The following is a 19,754-nucleotide window of genomic DNA, read 5'->3' as shown; positions in this document are numbered from 1 at the left end:
CCATAGCAACTGGGCAATCTTGACCTGAACTTTTGCCCAGAATGTTCCCAGTGCAAACATAGTCATGAGGCAGTCAGAGGCCATGATCCAAGTCTTTGCTCTCCACATGCCTCCATCTTAATAATGCATAATTTATATTAATTTCCTGTGATAAGTGAATAGATAAATTTTTATTAGAGATCATAAAGGATTTGAAGTAGTTTTCCAACATACATGAAACATGAATGCATAAATGAGTAGTTGGAATCCAGTTGCAGAGAAAAAAAGTGTAGAAAAATGGCCAACCTGGTGCAGACTGCTGCATGGTGGTTCACACTACGACTCGCTGGGGCTGGTGGTGAGGTCTCTGTGGGTTTTGTGCTTCCTAGAGCCAAAGAAAAACCCTGATGCATTTCAAAACTCACATTCCAGAAGAAAGGTACCAACTGGTGATGGGGAGAAATCTTCCTCTGATGGCCCAGTGACAGGGCACTTCCTGGAAAGTGTGGGACTGTGGCATGCAAGTCCATTTTAATACTTATTTTTTTTAGGGTTTTTTTTTTTTAGTCATTGATGGACCTTTATTTACTTATTTGTATGTGGTGCTGAGGATTGAACCCAGGGCTTCACACATGCCAGGCAAGTGCTCTACCACTCAGCCCCAGCCCCAGCCCCATTTTGCTGCTTCTTAACATGTCTCAGTTAATAGTTTAATTTACTCTTGGGAGGGGACAGTTTTGCCTCCTTTACTAGATGGTCAGTTCCCTGTGGGCAAGAGTCTTGTGTGTTCTATTCCCCATTACATCATCTGTATACAGTGCTTAATACATAATGCACTCATTGATACTGGATAAATATGTAAATGATATATCAAGATATGAAAGAATTTCTCCACTGGGGACTGTTAATGAGTAAGATGAATTGTGCTACAATAACAAACTACTCCCCCAAATGTCAACGATGTACGACATATCTCTTTCTCATATTGCCCAGATCATACGTCCCCTACAACTCTGCTCCAGATGGGGGGATATACTGTGGTGTGACCATATGCCTTCCTGCCTCAACCCAGGATTGATATGCAAAATGACTCACAGAAACTTCCAGGCCTTTAAGAGTTTCTATTTGGTAGATACTATGTTCACGTATCACATATTAAGTCCACTTACATTTAAAAGAAAATTTTAAATTTGTTCTAATTAGTTATACAAGACAGTAGAAATGCATTTTGACACATTGTACAGAAGTGGTCCACTTGCATTTTATTGACCAAAACAAGTTCTATGCTCAAACCCAGAATAGGGCTGGCAAGATGACTCTGGCTGTAGAAAAGAAGGAACAGGAGAAGATGACAATAATGTAATCTTGAGCATGTGCTAGAGAAGTACAAAGTGATATATTGTAATTGTCATTAAATAAAATAATGTGCTATTTCTTTTGCCACACCAGCTTAAGTCATACTTCATAAACATATAATTTAGTCCAAGTATGTTCTTTGGACATCATTTAGCACCTGCTGTGTGCCAGGCATATCTAAGGTGCTAGAGAAATAGTCAACAGCACACACGAGTCCCTGCTTTCATGGAGAGAAGTACTCAGAACATCCTGCTAGATGAATGAAGTTCCTTTGACTATATCACATTTCTATACTTTTTAAAATATATATATAATTTTTAGTTGTAGGTGGACACAATACCTTTATTTATTTATTTTTATGTAGTACTGAGGATTGAACCCAGTACATCACACATGCTAGGCGAGTGCTCTACCACTGAGCCACAACCCCAGCCCCTCAAATTTCTACTCTTAATGCTGCAGTGTCACCCATGAATAATCTATATAATTAAGTAACTTTGAACACATTACTACATCTAAGGAAGCTACATGTTCTGAAAGGAATAGCCTAGCCATAAGCTTTAGTGGAAGCACAGTGACCTGGATTAAGAACTCAGTGTGAACTCTTACTCCAGTAGAAGTTGGAAGTGCCCTCTTGTTTTGCCAAGTAGAAAACTCCATGCATAGTGCTTGTTTCATGAGCTACACAGACCTGGGTGGAAACATGGGCAGCTGAGAAGATATGTGGGTCTGTGAGGGATGCCTGTGGGGGTAGTTCATACCAGTGGATTTAGCATGCCGTCCACCTACATTTGATTGGTCAGGCTGACAGCCTAATGGTAGTGCTGAGAGGAGGGCAGCATGGTCCAGGCAAAGCTTTCTGGCTTCTTGTGCCAGGTTAGCCTTTTGGAAAAGGAGATTCATGGTTTCCCAGAGAGTGCTTAGATTCTGAAAAGGGCAGGTTCCAGATGTAGGTTGAAACTCACATGCCTAGAAGAGGTGCCCAGTACCTGGATGTTGTGGAAGACAGGGAAGATCTTAGATGAAGTAGCATTTGGCAATTTTCAGTGTCAAATTCTGGGTGGAAGAAAACTTGGAGAAGTGATTTTTAAAAGCCTATTATGCAGCTACCAAACATGCCACAGAAAATTAAAAGAAAATGGCGTCTGTTCCCATCCTCTTTGATTTTCCTAACGGCTCTGTTTCAGTGGCCCATTTCCTAATGGTGCTGCCCCTCCTCTCACCCTCCCTCAGGTCTGTGGACATACTGGAGCTGACGGAGCAGGAGGAGCTGCTGAAATTTCACTACCACACTCTGCGGCTGTACTCTGCTGTCTGTGCTCTTGGGAACCACCGGGTGGCCCACGCCCTGTGCAGCCATGTGGACGAGCCTCAGCTGCTCTATGCCATCGAGAACAAGTACATGCCTGGATTGCTGCGCACAGGCTACTATGACCTGCTGATTGACATTCACCTGAGCTCCTATGCCACGGCCAGGCTCATGATGAACAACGAGTTCATCGTCCCCATGACTGAGGAGACGAAGAGCATCACTCTCTTCCCTGACGAGAACAAAAAGCATGGCCTCCCTGGGATTGGCCTCAGCACTTCCCTCCGGCCCCGGATGCAGTTCTCCTCCCCCAGTTTTGTGAGCATTAGTAATGAATTTTACCAGTACAGTCCAGAGTTCCCGCTGGACATTCTGAAGGCCAAAACCATACAGATGCTGACGGAAGCGGTTAAAGAGGGCAGCCTGCACGCTCGGGACCCCGTTGGAGGGACCACTGAATTCCTCTTTGTGCCTCTCATCAAGCTGTTCTACACTCTGCTGATCATGGGCGTCTTTCACAACGAGGACCTGAAGCACATCTTGCAGCTGATTGAGCCCAGTGTGTTCAAGGAAGCTGTCACACCAGAGGAGGAGGGCCACACCCTGGAGAAAGAGCTCAGTGCAGAAGACTCGAAGCTGGAGGGAGCAGGTGACGAAGGGGGCAAGAGACCCCAGGAAGGCCTGCTCCAAATGAAGCTGCCTGAGCCCGTCAAACTGCAGGTAACCAGAAGAAAGACTCCTGTCAATTTCAGAATTGCCAAGTATTATCGCAGTTTGCCTCTGTGCATGTACATAGTTTTCTTCTAAGGTGCATTAGCTACTGCCTTCCTTCTCCAGTCTTCAAGTTATCACCCAGAACTATGTATCTTCCTAAAGTTAAATTCTCATTCTTCTCCAAGTCTTAGCAGCTTCCTTGTGTCTCTCGTTCCTGTAGATGTATTTCACTTATGTTGGGATACCTGAAATCTGATTCATTAAACTCCCCTTCCCCTACTTCCTTTCTTGCCACCTTAGAAGATGAGCTTGCCAGTGGATGTGGCCATTCTTACATAGCAAGGCTTTACCCCACTGACTGTCATGTTATGAGGAATTCACTCGGCCTGACTTGCACTGATCAAGATGAATGAAGGGTCTTTCCTTTAAGCCTGTGTGTGTGGTTCACTGGAATCAGTTTGATGTTTGCTTCACTGTCATGGTTTTCAGCTCATCCCCTTGGTCATCATCAATTGAGTCTTATTCTGGGCTGTGCCCTTGAACCTAAGAGCAGGACATAGGCTTGAACCTGCTTACAGAAGCTCAGTGTATAAATACTCTGAAGTAGAAGAATGGGTTCCTACAAGAATGAAAATTGGATTACTATTAGAAAGGGAAGGGAAGGTCTCCTGGGGATGGTGACTTTTAGACTGAGGGCAGATGAAGGAGCTGGAGTTGAGCAGGACCAAGCAAGAGAGCAGCAGGGAGTCTCAGGAGCAGAAGCCCAACAGGTCAGGAGACAGGGTAGGCCCTGGCAGCTCCTGGGAGAAAGTAGGGAGAAAGCACTCTCAGCAGGCATTCCCGCTGGTGCAGACCTCAGGGGAAGGTGCTCCTTCAGGTGAAGAAGGGGACAGATCTGGGGGCAGCTTCAGAGAATGACAGAGAGTTCTCTTTAGAAAGTTGACAGAAATGGTTATACTGTGGATGGTGGCGTGCAGGGGTTTAAAGTCCTCCTAGGTACCACTATGTATATATGTCCCAGTTGGTACTTAGTGTATACAACTGTTTTCCTAAAGTTAGCAGGTGTCTCCTGGACACGTTTCTGCCTACCACATGCTATCAGTTGCACATCCTTTTGGTTTCCCGTAAGGAAACACCCGGCTGAGTAAGCAAGCATTTGCAGTCTGTTAACTTCCATGCCAAGCCTGCAGTTCCAGAACTGGTATTCGGGAATGTCATCAGGGCCCCAGACTGTGATGTCTCTGCTCTGTGACCCTCAGACTGTGGTTTTCTTCTAAGGTGCATTAGCTACGGCCTTCCTTCTCCAGTCTTCAAGTTATCACCCAGTTATGGGAAGCATTCTGTTCTAGTGCTCATGATGAAGACTTTCCTGGATGGCTCCTTGCCTGCCACTCCGTCTGAGTCCACTGGCCATACCACCTGTGACTGCAAGAGGGGGCTCAGAGTCTCAGTGTCCACCACAGGGATGTATTTTCTGTTGGGCCTAAAAAAAATATGTTTTTTCCCCAGGACCGAGCATGTTGCCACCTACACAAAATTAGGATTCATTCTTTAAGGGAGGAGAGGGGGTAGCTGTGCATGTTTAACAGGCTGCAACTTGGGCTGCTCCAACTCTTGAAGGACTTAGAGTTAAACGTGCCTTTTTAATTGTCTTTTCAGATGTGCCTGTTGCTCCAGTACCTCTGTGACTGCCAGGTCCGGCACCGGATAGAAGCCATAGTAGCCTTTTCAGATGACTTTGTGGCTAAGCTCCAAGATAATCAGCGTTTCCGATATAACGAAGTCATGCAAGCCTTAAACATGTCGGCTGCGCTCACAGCCAGGAAAACCAAGGAATTTAGATCACCACCTCAAGAGCAGGTACTGGAAGGACGTGCACGTGCTTCCTTTTTCCTTGGGAGTTAAGTGCATTCAGGATCTGTAGTTGAAAAATTGTGTCATACGTTGCAAGACTGTTTTCTTGTTGTTGTTGTTGTATTCTGTTCAAACTAGCCAAGTTAATTTAATCAATATTCTTAATTTTGCCAAAAGAATCTACTTGGTAGTCTAAATAGAAGAGGGACTTATTGACAGATATCAGGCATGCCCCAGACTCTCTGAGAAGCACATATGCCAGAGTCTGAAGCTCTGTGGATAATGGCACTGCCTAAGCACAGAGGGTACCTTGGTGGGCATGAAACCTATTGCCGGGAACCTGTGACTGCCAGGACTCCAGGCAAGGTGCTTTCTGAGTGGCTCCTGTAGAAGAGCCAAATGTCTCTCCACATAGCTTCCTGGAGGCTCGACCACCCTGTTTATGGTTCTTTCTCAGATGACTCATCTCCAAATCCAGGTCTCTGTATATGTTGCAGATTCCAGGGCACAGGATGGAGAGGGGCTGGCTAAAGAGTACAGCACACAGATTTCAGCTTCCATGTCTTTCACCTGCTTTCTCCTGTCTCCAAGTTAGCTCAGAGCAAAAGTGTTTACAGAGTAAGACAGAATTCATTCTTTTCACAACAGAATGTATTCTCTTTGGGGGAACAGCATGAACTTTTGTTTATTGCTGTAAATAGCATTTATTGAGCAGAGAACAAGCCTACCCTCTCATAGATGAACTGTCTACTAAAGGACTGTTGGAAGACTTCTGCTTCTGGAAAGATGGAATGCGTTTGCCTTTCCCTATTCTTCCTTTAAGTGCAACTACAATCCTGGATAGGGCATCTAAGAGGGCTATGTAAGGCAGAAGGAGGGCACTGGCTACAGAACCTGGGACCCATCAGCAGTGTGGTGGTGAGTCCCAAGGATTTTCTTCTGCCTCATCCATTCCAGATACGGAGCTGAAGAAGCCTTTGACCAAGAACACCAGTGGGCAGAGACAAGAAGGGCCTAACAGAAGCTTGCTCCCACCTGCCAAAGGACTGGGAAAGGGGCGGCTGAGCAAGATGAAAACTTCAGATAATAGCTATACCATAGTATCCAAAAGCCACAGAGAAGCTGCCCCCACTCCACCCCTACTCAGCAGACCAGCAGAGTGGGGAGTCCTAACATCTACTTGCAGGGCTATAACAAGTTGCCCCCAGAGAAGAGCTGGACTTCCATCCCTGCTGAGTAGTAGCAGGGACAGCCCCTCCCAGAGTGTTAATAGAGGCCAGGGAAGGACAGGCAGCCACCCTCTGACCTTTCCAGGGCTGGTGTCCTCACTAGAACTCCCACCCCTCCCCTGCAGCAACAGGGGCCCCTTCTCTAAATTTTTCTGCTGAATAGTGTCAGAGGAAGACAGCTATGGCAGCCTTAAATGAGACCCAGAACATACAGTACACCTGATGTTCTTCAGATGTCAATTAAAATAATTTATAATCCCAAGAACTAGAAGAACCTATGTGAAAAAAGACAATAAACACCAACACTGAGATGTCAACGTCATGACAGAGCTTTTAGAGCAATTATCTCAAGATTGCTTCCAAATAGAAAAAAAAATGGGATTCTCAGCAAAGAAGCAAAAGATACCAAGTGGAAACTTCAGATCTGAAACATACAGCAGCTGAAATAAAAACCTCATTCAAAGGGCTTATCAGTGGACAGGAGAGGGCAGAGGAAAGAGCCAGTGAACTGAGAGGGACCAGTAGAAACAACTCCATCTGAGGAAAAGCAAGAAAACAGACCTTCAGAGGCCAGTTGGAGAGACTGAAGGCCTAACACCAAGATGCTGGGGTTGCTGAAGGACAGAAGAAGGTGAACCACAAATGATAACCGAAGGTGCGGGGATGGAAACTTCCAGATTCACTAAAAGACAGGAGCCTGGGGACTCAAGAAGTTGATTAAACCCTCAACATGAAAAGCCAAAGAATTCTGTATCTAGATACCTCATAATCAAATTTCAGAAAACTAAAGATCTTGAAAGAAATGACACTTTTCCTTCAGTTGGAAAAACAATTCTAGTGACAGCGAGCTTGTCATAGGGAAGCATGCAGCTCAGTGGGAGGTGGCACAGTGCTGTTTGTCATGTGTGAGAGGAAAAGCTGTCAGCCTGAGTTCATGTGTAGACTCTTCAGGAGCAAAGGGAAATGGGACAGTCCCAAGTGAGGAGAAGTGGTGGGATGTGACTGCAGAGGGCTAAGGAGGGTCTTTGACAGAAGTGACAGAGGAAGAAAATCTGGAAAATCAGGAAGAAAGAACAGTGGAACGTGTTAGTATCTGGGTAAAAAATGCACCTTCTTTCTTTGGAATTCTCTGAATTATATTTGGGATTGAAGCTGGTGTTCTGAAGCTGTTGGGGGTGGTTCTCAATAGGTGTGTCGGAAAATTTCAAGACACATATTGTACCTGGGGGAGAATAAAGGGACATTAAAGGAGAATTTCTACACTTCAAACTGGTCAAATATTAATATTAGTAGTCTGTATAAGTTATGCAGAAATAGTATCATTAGCAACCTCCAAAAAAGCTGTATAAAACCTACACTAAGAAATAACATGGAAGGGAGAGAAAAGGGAAATTGCATGGAAATGAAGGGAGACCCTCATTGCTATACAAAATTACATATAAGAGATTGTGAGGGGAATGGGAAAATAAACAAGGAGGGAAATGCATTACAGTAGATGGGGTAGAGAGAGAAGAGGTGAGGGAAGGGGAGGGGGGATAGTAGGGGATAGGAAAGGTAGCAGAATACAACAATTACTAATAGGGCATTATGTAAAATTGTGGATGTGTAACCAACGTGATTCTGCAATCTGCATTTGGGGTAAAATTGGGAGTTCATAACCCACTTCAATCTAATGTATGAAATATGATATGTCAAGAGCTTTGTAATGTTGTGAACAACCAATAAAAAAAAAAAGAAATAACATGGAAGAATCAAAACGGATCCTATAAACTGATCAAGTTACCCACAGCCTGTTGGGGTAAATAAATCACAGACAAAACAACAGCAAGGAAAATGATAGTCTTAAATCATAGCCTGTTAATAATTATGTGGATATAAACAACCCATACAATGTGAAAGGAATCAGCAGAGTGAATTTTAAAAAGTCAGTCCAAGTCTATAATGTCTAAACTCACTTCAAATATAATGATGTGGATAGGTTGATGTTGCGTTCCACGACTAAAGCACTCTGAGTCACTCCAGGTGAATTGCGCCACATGAAGTAATCACACAAGAAACAGAGATACCTTTTTCTTTCAGTTCTGTGATGGCTCCTCTGACTGGGGTCTGTGGAAAAAATAGAAAGAGAGCAAGCACACCCGCAACCCTTTTATTGGGAAGAAGCCATTCAAATGAGTCAAGGGGTCAGGTTTCAGGGGGTTGATGTCTGCTTACTGTTGTCTGCTGTCAGCAGATTGACATTTGGGGAGGCCACACCCAGAGGCAGAGCAGGAGAAGGGGACACAAAAAGGGCGTTTCCATGGTACATTCTATCCCAAACAGGGCAAAGGGGTAGGATTACAAAGGAACAGCTTAGTGTAGCTCAACCCCAGGAGTATGCCCACTCAGAAGACTGGCCTTGCTATTTGAGTAGGGAAAAGACTGAGTCACAAGTCATGGCACTACTGCGCCAGACTACAGTGATCTTTCAGATCCCGTGGTGCATCAGGACTGGAAGGTGTGGTCACTCAGTGTGACTCCCCATAGGTTGAAAGGAAAATAATGAAAAATGATAATATGAAAAATATTAATTAAATGAAAGCAGGTGCCACATGGTGAAAGCAGACTTCAGCGTAAAGAGAATCTCTGGAGACATCATGCCGTGATGAAGAGGTGCTCGAAGAGTTGCTTGTCAGGGAGAGAAGGGTCATGCACTGAGCTGCAGGGCCCCAGAGCAGGTGGAGGCAGAACTGACGGAACTGCAAGGAGAAGGGGCCGAGCCCACAGTTACCATGGGGACCCCAGCACCTTCACCGCTGGGCAGGAAGAGCAGCCAGGACTGAACCTCATGTTGGCGCCTTAGAGGTTGACCTCATCCATGGGTGTTGACCTTGGTGGAATACTCCACCTAGCCACAGATGCCATGCTCTTTTCAAGGGCCTATAAAACATTTGCAGTGATGTATAACATCCTGGTCTATCAAATAACCTCAACTTAAAAAAAAAAAAAAAAAGGAATCTCATAGAATATTGTTTGATCCTGTTGGAATCCAATTAGAGATCAGTAGCACAAATATTTCAGGTGTATCTACAAATCCTTAAAAATGAACAGTATACTTCTAATAATCAATGAGTTGAGGAGGATGTCTCAAAGAATATCTAAAAATACAGTGAACTGAAAAAAAGTAGAATATCACATAGAAAAATCTGTGACCAGATAAAGCAGTGCCCAGAGGGAAATATATGCCACTCAGTGCTTACATTTGAAAACACACATATTAATAGTCTAGGTTGCCACCTTCTTAAGAATTTAGAAAACAGCAAGTAAAATAAATAAAGCAGGCAAAACCCAGATAGGCATGAATATAGACCAGGACAGAAATCAAAAACAAGACATTTGTGGAGAAAATGAATCCCAAAACCAGTTACTTTGGAAAGATTTAATAAAATTGACAAACCTCTGAAAAGCTCTCCCCCACAAAAAAGTGTGGGAAGATACAAATTACCAACATCTGGGTTGAAATGAGGTGTCGCTATAGACCCAGTGACATTAGAAGGATCATGTGAGATATTTTTGTCACTACAATAAAGTGGTAAGTAGCTGAGGTGACAGATGTATCAATTAACTTGATTTACTTTTTCAAAAAGAGTGTATACATTTATTAAAGCATAAAGGTATATCTCCCATATGTATGTTTGTCAAATAATTTTTTTTCAAAAGTGGATCATAGGGAAATACATATATTGCATTTTGCTTTTAAAAATAACATTCTTAAAATGACAAAGAGATGGAAAACAGGTCAGTGGGTGACAGGAGTTAAGGCTGAGGGCAGGTAAGGTAGGGAAGTGGGTGTAGGCAAAGAGGAGGCATTGGGGCCTTTCAGGTAAAGGAGTCCTCCTGTGTTTTGAGCCTGTCTTGCTGACAGCCTGCTGTGATGCTGTGCTGCAGGCCTAGGGTGTTACCATGGGAGGAATTGGGTGAAAGCTATACAAACCCTTTGTATTATTTTTAACAATGGCATCTACAGTTATCTCAGAATACTTCAACAACAACTCCAAAAGTTACACAAAATTCTAATTTTAAAAGGAAAACAGAATTGCATCTGACCTGTCTTTCCTTCATAAGTTTAATATCAATGTGTATAAACTAAATCAAATGGAAGACAGTATCCCACAGTTGGTTTCATTTAATCATTAAAAAAGGAATCTCATAGAATATTGACAACAGTGTTGTCATCCATTTTATTATATTTTAATTTTTCCTTCTTTGCAGCTATATCCTCAAAACAAGTTCTTTAAGGTAATTAAAAAGTTTTTTTAAAAGTCAAAGAGAAAAAATCATCAAAAATTATAGCTACCAGTTAGAAAATAGTGGAATTGGAGGAGAAGCATAGTAAATGACCTTTAAGAATTAGCTTGTAGGATCCCTTAGTTAAGGATTTTAAACACATGCACGAGTCTTACTGTAGGATGGAGGAGGAATTGACGCTGCATGAGTTTTCCAGCCTGTGTAGCTTTGGATGATTTGACTTCTTTGTTGGTATTTGTTGAGTTGAGTAATGGACGGTGACTTGCCTGATTGGCCAGTGGTTTGTGTACCTTCAAGGGCTGATTTCATACAACTTTGCTCTTTTCTTGGTGTATCTTTCTGGAATTCACAATTTTCTCCCTGTTCCTCCTCCTTCCTGTTTTCCCTTCCAGATCAATATGCTTCTCAATTTTAAGGATGACAAAAGTGAATGTCCATGTCCTGAAGAAATTCGTGACCAACTATTGGATTTTCATGAAGATTTGATGACACACTGTGGTAGGGTCTTCTTGATTTGTAATTGCTATTAGATGGACATTCCTAATCCATACATCCTGGTTCACACTTAAGTATCTAGGTGAATAGCTCTAGTGTTACACGTTCATATAATGGTATTTATTATGGCAGCATGGCTGACTGTCCCTCTGTGTCAAGTCCAAAGAGTCAGAAAAGTCAAGAGGCAGTGAACTTGAGCAGAAGATGGCTGAGAGCCTCTCTCGCTCACCTTCTTTTATTCACCACTAGGGAATCAGAAGAAGGGTGGGGACTTCAGGCAGGCACTTCTGGCAGAGAGATTAGTGTGCAGTTGGTTTAGTCGGTGGCTGTGAAGTTTCTGTAAAAGAAGATGAACAAGTCCTAGAGATCTGTGGTGCATGTGCCTGCAGGTAGCAGTACTGAGCTGTGAACTTGAAACTTTTATAGGGCATATCTCTTGTTAATCCTTCTGACAAAAAAAGCAGAAGGAAACTTAGAGGTGATGGATTTATATCTACAGCTTGGTTGTGGTGATTGTTTCATGGTTGTACACCTGTGTTCAAACAAATCAAATTATGTACATTAAGCATGTGCCATTTTGTCTATCAGTGTGCCCTAATAAAGTTCTTTTTTAAAAAATTAAGTAATTTGATGACAAACAGTTAAAGCATTTATGCCTGTGTGCTGCGACCAGCATGGATAAACTCTAAGTGAAGGGAGATGAGAAACATATAAAGACTCAACACATACAGATGATTTTGAAGATAAAGCTGGGCATCAAGCAGAGTGCTGCTGTCTGATGAAAAAGCAGATCTAAAGAGTTATGCCAGCAGTCTTTATTTATATACGTCTCATCAGTTTGAAGACTATGCAAGCATTATTCTTTATATTCAGGAAAGTTACAGAAATTAAAAACATTTATGCAGCTTTTCCACAGTTGCAATGTGCAATGTTAGGAGCTTTGTGTGGTGCTCAAGGAGGTCCATTGTTTAAAGCTACTGTTAAATGGACAGGCTCAGGAGCAGCAGAGCTGGTGAAACATTGTGGTTGTATAGCAAGAGAATTCCTCTATTCCCTGGATCTATGTGCCTAAGATCAAGGTTGAAGCTGATAAGACTCTTCTGCAGAGCCACCTCATGCAGGGCATTACCAAAGGAGTGGGCATCCTGTGCCCTTGCACAGGAGCATTCCCAGGCACCAGGCACACCACAGCCATGAGGTCATCAGAGCCCCAATCTCAGTCACTGCTCTCCAATTCCTATCAAAGGGCCATCATTCAGGACAGGCCTGGGAAATCCAGTGGGTCTTTTGAAATTAATGAGTGTCTATGGAAGGCCTCCATTTCTGAATGTCAGTAGCCATAATCTGTTAAGGGACTCACCCCTCCTTGTCTTCTTAGAACTTTTAAAATGGAATTGATTAGATGGATGTGTAGTTCTTCATTCCTTTATGAAACAATGTGGAAATTGTTGTAATAAAATGAATTTGTCATTTTTACATGAACTATATAGATCTGATGTGAGATGTGTGTCACATCACCAGTGAGATGATGTTCATCTTATTTAAGTGAAGAGAATAAAACAGCCATACATCTTAATTCATGTTATGGATGAAAAGCCACTAGAATACTGCCTGAGAATCGCAGCATGCAGATTCTGTCACCAAAGGCAACTGTAAAACAGTGGAATCACTGGTACAGATAGCAGCATTCCCTGGTTTAGGGCATCTGGTCATGCCTGTTCTGTCTTATAAGTCACCCAGATATCACTGTTGCTTTGGGAGGGACAGCAAAGGATGGAAGCTGGGCAGCGTGGGTTGGGGTTAGGCAGAGCAGGACCATGGGCTCCAGCAGTTAACATCCTGAGTCAGAGATGCCCAAGGGTACCTGAAGGGCAGAACTAATCTTGGCTCCTAATAGTATCTTTGTGGTTTCTGCTCAATTTTTGTTTTGTACTGGTTGTCAATAGCCCTGAGCTCACAGGAACCAGGGAGGAGGGGGAGGGAAAGCTGACGGGTTCATCTTACTTACGTGCTGATGGGCAAGTCACTTAACTAGCACTCTTGAGCTTCTTAGACTTTGCTCAAAGCTATTAATGGAAAGGTTTCAAAGCCTGAGATTATTTCTCCAAATGTATTGTTTTCAAATAATTTTTCCTTTTTTGCTTTTTCCTCTTTCCTCATGCTAGGAATTGAGCTGGATGAAGATGGGTCTCTGGATGGAAACAGTGACTTAACCATTAGAGGGCGTCTGCTGTCCCTGGTAGAAAAGGTGACATACCTGAAGAAGAAGCAAGCAGAAAAGCCAGTGGAGAGCGACTCCAAGAAGTCCTGTAAGCAGTTTAAAGGGGCACTGGCACAGTGATGTGACCCCTGACATTTATTCATCCTTTGAATGCTTAACATAGTAGATAAGCCAGCATGGTCACGAGTTTGCAACTTCCTAGAATTTGATGCTGAAGTCGATGTCTGCAGCTCCCAGAAGCAGATGGCAGCATCTCCCTGTGTGTAGGGCCAGTTGGAGAGGTAGTAGCGCTGGAGGGTGAATGGGCTCTCTAGAGAGCTCCACACTTAGGTTTGTGATCAGAGACCATCAAGAGAAAGTATAAAGAGAATTTAGCCTTTGTATCCAAATGTTATACACTCAGTTGATTTCAGTTATCACATCAAATTAAACATGTGTCTTAAAAGGTAAATGTATATTGCCTACAATTATATTTCATTCTGAAACATTCACTCAAACGGTAGCATTTCTGGTTCATCCATATCCCATTTAACCAGGAACCACGGCTGCCACTTCTTGAAACCCTGGAAGCCCCCGTGGGCTTTGAGTCTCTCTGGCCCTGGTCCTGAAGGGGTCCTGGAGCAGGTCTGAGGGGTGTACTTGCAGATCACTCCAGCCTCCGAGACGCCCGTGATTTTAAGATGCTGTATTGGCTTACTAAGGGTTTCTTTTTCCTTTCTGAAAGGAAAAAAGTACTACAATTTTTACATTTTAAAATCTTTAACTTATAATGGAAAACCTTTATATAGTTATTTCTAAATTTATTCTTCAGTCAGAATGAAATTTGAGTCAGGTCATCTTCAATATCAGAGTTCAAGTTTCTTATAAACCACTTTTTATTGTTAACAGATTTCCAATCTTACGCTTTTAAAATGGCAAAATGTTTTTTGAGATATTATGGAAATTTTTTGGCATTTTGTTTTTGAATAAAATTGGTAGTTTTTGGTTTTCCTTACATAATACCTATGTTCAAGGTAAACATCTTCTTTAAAAAATCAGCCAATGTACCAGTGATGGGAATTAAGTATTACCTTACTATTATTTATGGATTAGTTACATCAACCCCACTTAATTTTGATAATATCATTAGAGGTTAAGAAGTTTCTATTTTAAAGTAATTGTTTTGCATATTATATTGCAAGTGACCTGTGTATGAAATAAATTTCTACTTTGATATAACTTCATGATCAAATCCTTCTGAAGACATTTTAAATGACAAGAATTAGATCCAAATCTAAAAATATATATAATTCTGTGTGGTTAGTATTGCATAACCAAGGAGGAAAGTAGATGAACTCCTTCCTCCTGAATGTCTGTGACTGACCTTTGTAGGAGTTCAATGTCAGACCTTCTGAAAGGAAAACAGTGGAACAGAGGAAATAAAAGTTCAGGCCCCTTGTATCGGTTGCCACACTTTCAATTACTGGTGGACCACCAGTGCTAAGTTTGGAAAATTAGTTACAAATTTGAAATGGCTTGTTCAATTATAAAAATGGTTTTTTAAAGAAGAGTTTATTATTTTTGTCCTTGCTTCACTAAAACTGATCTTTTTGAAGTGCAGGTAATATTTAAATGAAGTTCATTTTCTTTGAAGAATATTCCTAGCCTTATAATAGAGGTGGCAGCTTGGGGCTGTGTCATGTGGTGCTGAAAGGTCCTACTGATGTCTTCTCTTCTGTTTTTTCCCCTTGAACATTCCCAACATGACTCTGCAGCCACCCTTCAGCAGTTGATATCTGAGACAATGGTTCGGTGGGCCCAGGAGTCAGTCATTGAGGACCCTGAGCTGGTGAGGGCCATGTTTGTGTTGCTGCATCGTCAATACGATGGCATAGGGGGTCTGGTCCGGGCACTGCCGAAGACTTACACCATCAATGGCGTCTCTGTGGAGGACACCATCAACCTGCTGGCATCTCTCGGTCAGATTCGTTCTCTGCTGAGTGTGCGAATGGGCAAAGAGGAGGAGAAGCTTATGATTCGTGGGTTGGGGTGAGTTATTTAACCTGGCAACATTCTGTCTTATAAACCTCTTTCTTCCGACTTTGATCCCAGTAGCAGTACAGTAGGTGTGTGGATGTAAATATACTGTTTGGACTGTATGATGGTCTTACAAGTACCAAGAGGAGGAGACAAAAAAGCTGCTGACTGAATGAAATAGAACGAAAGAAACACTGAAACCAGCGAAGGAAGCCTAGAGGGGGAAAGGCAAACAGTGAAATAGAATAACCAGGTTATTCATTGACAGAACTCAGAAATAAACCCCAGGGAAGAAAATACGGGTATAAAAATGCAGGTTGCTAAATACTATTTATGTACATTTTAAACTTGGAAAGCAAAACTGTGGTGCTTGTGAACCCATTGAGTATTTAACAGTGATGAAAATGGACTGGAAGATTCTATTCCAAATTCACAATGATGGTTCCACACTTAGAATAAGTATACAAATAGAACAAAGGGGGATGAGGAGAGTGTACACGCAAGTAGGTTGTGGTCCTCTGTGCAGGTGCATGAGCGTGAGTCTGAATATTTAAACCCATCTGGAGAAGGCCTCCCTCATATTCATCTCAACCAAAGAAACAGGAAAGTCTTCCAGGAAATAGAGATTGCTGTCTTTCTTCAATGAACACATCAAAGTATTATGAGTCATTAGTGATCAGACTCAAAATGATACTAAAACCACCATTTTACACTAATAAAAATTTAAATAAAATTCTAATTTTTGTGGTATTAGAAATGTTTCCCTCAAAGGACAACCTGTCTATTGGGGAGTGGAATCATACATCTACTTAAAACTCGGTAACTACTATTTATCATATGATAAAAAAATGAGCAAGTGAGCCATTCAATTAAGGGTGTCAGGTGAAGAGCCATCTGTTGTCTTGAAGGCTTTGTGTTATTTTCTTGCTAGCAAATGTCTTTTCTAGAAAATGCATTGATTTTATTTGTGATGGAATTGTAAATGAGAAGTTCTGTACAGAACTTAGTGAACAGAAGTATCAGTAATACTACTTGATGAACTTCATGATCCTGACAAACACCTTGACACACACGTTGCAGTAATATTTAATGCAGTAACAATGATATGAATCACTTTACATGTCATCTGCCTCTACTTCTTTAAATCAAAGGCCCATTTTAGTGAGCTGGGTTACTTGTACCTGGAATTCATACATATTCAGTTTCTCTTGAAGAATATGCTTACTTTCAAGCATTTCACCAGAATGATATCATGAATATAGCAAAAATTAACACTACTGTGATTATATATGCAAATACTGAATTTAGTAGTAAAAATAGCATGTATATGTAAACCAGAGATACCTATATGTCAATTTATATAGGAATTTTTATATAAAATGTACAATATTGATTATTGTTTCTGTACAAAATAAAGTTGAATACATGATTGCATATCTATAAAATTAGGAATAAGTGTCTGAAATATGTTTCATGGAACTAAAGTCCACATATTTAATGTTTCTTGTCACTGAAAAAAATAGACAACTTGTATGGTACTTTGGGTAGGTTATCAATATTTTTAAGGAAAACTCAATTGCCCTCATTAAAGTTTGTGGTGCAACTATGATCACTCTTGCTTTTCATGCACATAAGTTATTTCTAAAGACTTACTAAAATATAAGGACAATGTCCATTTAAGCTTTTCTCTAAGCACTCTGCTCTCTTCAATGCCTCTATTGTCCTTTGCAGGGATATCATGAACAATAAAGTGTTTTACCAGCACCCGAATCTCATGAGGGCCCTTGGGATGCATGAGACAGTGATGGAGGTCATGGTCAATGTCCTCGGAGGTGGGGAATCCAAGGTAAAGGAAAATCTTTGATTCTTGGAGTGCTATTTAGCATAATCTAGAGTACACGGATTCCAGAAAATTCATGAGAATGAGAATTTCTTAAATCCTCTTTGAAATACTGCTTTTTTTTAAAAAAAATACATAGAAACCTTAGAAACTGGAAAGTTAGATATACTACTATTTTCTTAATGTTGATAAAAGTTTCTAATTTACACTTTATAATTATTCTCATTTGGGGGATATTGGAAATGCCAAAAATTAATACTATATTAATTCGTTTTTTAATTTTAAGTCTAGTCCCATCACATTACAAATCTAACACAAGCATGTCCTTCAGATCCTACTGTTGCTCCTGGCCTGGATCCTGGTTGGGTCCACTAAATTCCTGAATCAAATCAGTACTGGGCAGTGATCCTCTACAAAATATGTGTTGTGAGACAGAAAAGTAAACTTCTAAGTGACTAAAATTTAAAACAAAGTTCTGGAAAAGCAAACTGATAGAGTAATATAATAAATAACTTGATATAAATCAGTATAATTTTATGTGCAGTATATTTTTCTATATTATAAATTTCAGGATGCATCTTATATGTTATGGGAACAAGTCATATTTCCCATGATCAGTGTGTCTACCAGTAGGGCTTATAAATTATAATTTCATATACATGCTATTTTTAGTACTAAATTCAGTATTTGCATATATAGTCCCTGTATTTTCTGTTAAGGAAGGACTGCAGGGATCATCTGGGGGGATGTTTGTGTATGTTTGATGGGCCCACCAGGCAGGTCTTCTGATCAGTGGACTCCTCTCTGCAGGCAAGTGGTGTGCAAGTCGGGGAGCTTGTGAATCCTCAGATTCTCAGTAATAATAATAATGATAGTAATAATAATGTTAATAATAACCCTGTTACGAGGTTTCAAGTTCTGAACTATGTATTTTTCAGGAATTTTCTTAATGTGTCCTCTTCCTTCCCTCCCTAGAGTATTAGTATCCATATTATCCCAGTTTTACTAAACAGAATCAAAGAGGTTTTTTAGTTTCCCAGGGAACCACAGCTGTTGGTAATAGTCAGGAACCACAGCTGATTCCTAAGTGAGGCTCAGGCAGCCCTCAGTGATGTAGATGAATTCTAGATTCAACCTGAGTTGGTGCTGGGCTTGATTTTCATTGGCCCAAGGACTAGGTGGCTCGTAGGCCGTGTATTTGAAGGCCACCTATATCTGATGTTTGGTGCACGAAGACAGATGGACAGTGTGACTGAGACCCCCACTTCTGTACTCAGTTTTATGGAGATTGCTTGCTTTCAGTGACTAATCAAACATCCTTTCTGTAGGAGATTACCTTTCCCAAGATGGTGGCCAACTGTTGTCGCTTTCTCTGTTATTTCTGTCGAATAAGTCGGCAGAATCAAAAAGCCATGTTTGATCATCTCAGTTATTTACTGGAGAACAGCAGTGTTGGTCTTGGTAAGCAACTGTATAACTTTTATTTTATTTAATCTTTAAGATAAAATTAGTGTACAGACCTCATTTAAAAATACAACTTCATGTTAATATGGCATGGGATCTGAATAGATACTGTCAAAAGAAGACATACACATGACCAAGGGGTATATGAAAAAATGTTCAGCATCACTACTCAGAAAAATGCAAATTAAAACCATAATGAGATATCTTCTAATACCTATTAAAATGGCTATTATAGAAAAGAAAAAAAAACAAGTTTTAGAGAGGATGAGAGGAAAAGGGAACCCTGGTACACTGTTGGAAGAAGTCTAAATTAGTACAGTCATTATGGAAAACAGTTTGGAGGGTCTGCAGAAAGGTAAGAATATTGCTACCACATGGTCTAACACTTTCATTTCTAGGTATATGTCCAGGGTAGGGAAGTCATCTTTTGAGGCGATATCTGCTCTTTTGTGTTCACAGTTGCAAGAATCAGCCTCAGTGTCCATCGGCAGATGAGGGAGTAAAGGAAATGTGGGATATAAACACAGTGTAATACTATGCCTCCTCAAACAGAAGGGAATCCTATAAATTGTGACAGTGGATGGATCTGGAGGACATTGGGTTAAGTGAAAAAAAGCCAGGCACAGAAGGATCGATGCTGTAGAACCTCACTTACATGTAGAATCTGAACAAGTCAAGCTCATAGAAGCAGAGAGTAGAATTCTGGTCACCAGGACATGAGGAGCTATTGGGGAGATGTTGGCCAAAGGCCACATTGCACACAGGAAGAATATGTTCAAGAGATCTGGGTATAACACGGTGACTGTAGTTAGTAACAATGTATTGTAATCTCAAAAACCATTAAGAGAGCAGATTATCATCACAAAGAGTGATAAATATCTGAAGGAATGTATATTTTAATTAGACCTGTTGGGTCATTCCACAATGAATACATATTTCAAAACATGTACACAATAAATACACATAATTTTATTTGTCAAAAATAAATAG

At 41.1% G+C, this 19,754-nt stretch overlaps 1 protein-coding gene across 1 annotated transcript in view; it reads left to right on the top strand.

The window, feature by feature from the left end:
- RYR2 (ryanodine receptor 2) overlaps window positions 1-19,754 on the top strand; it is a 610,498-nt gene that overhangs the window by 421,832 nt on the left and 168,912 nt on the right. The window contains exons 37-43 of the mRNA XM_081299889.1: window positions 2,569-3,364; window positions 5,018-5,218; window positions 11,121-11,226; window positions 13,389-13,532; window positions 15,199-15,472; window positions 17,192-17,306; window positions 18,629-18,761. Coding sequence (XP_081156015.1) covers window positions 2,569-3,364; window positions 5,018-5,218; window positions 11,121-11,226; window positions 13,389-13,532; window positions 15,199-15,472; window positions 17,192-17,306; window positions 18,629-18,761 — 1,769 coding nt within the window. The remainder of the gene's footprint in view (window positions 1-2,568; window positions 3,365-5,017; window positions 5,219-11,120; window positions 11,227-13,388; window positions 13,533-15,198; window positions 15,473-17,191; window positions 17,307-18,628; window positions 18,762-19,754) is intronic.

The sequence above is a fragment of the Spermophilus citellus genome, assembly GCF_964194105.1.
Source record: "Spermophilus citellus genome assembly, chromosome: 6".
NCBI lineage: Eukaryota > Metazoa > Chordata > Mammalia > Rodentia > Sciuridae > Spermophilus > Spermophilus citellus.
This window is presented reverse-complemented; position numbering and strand designations above follow the sequence as displayed.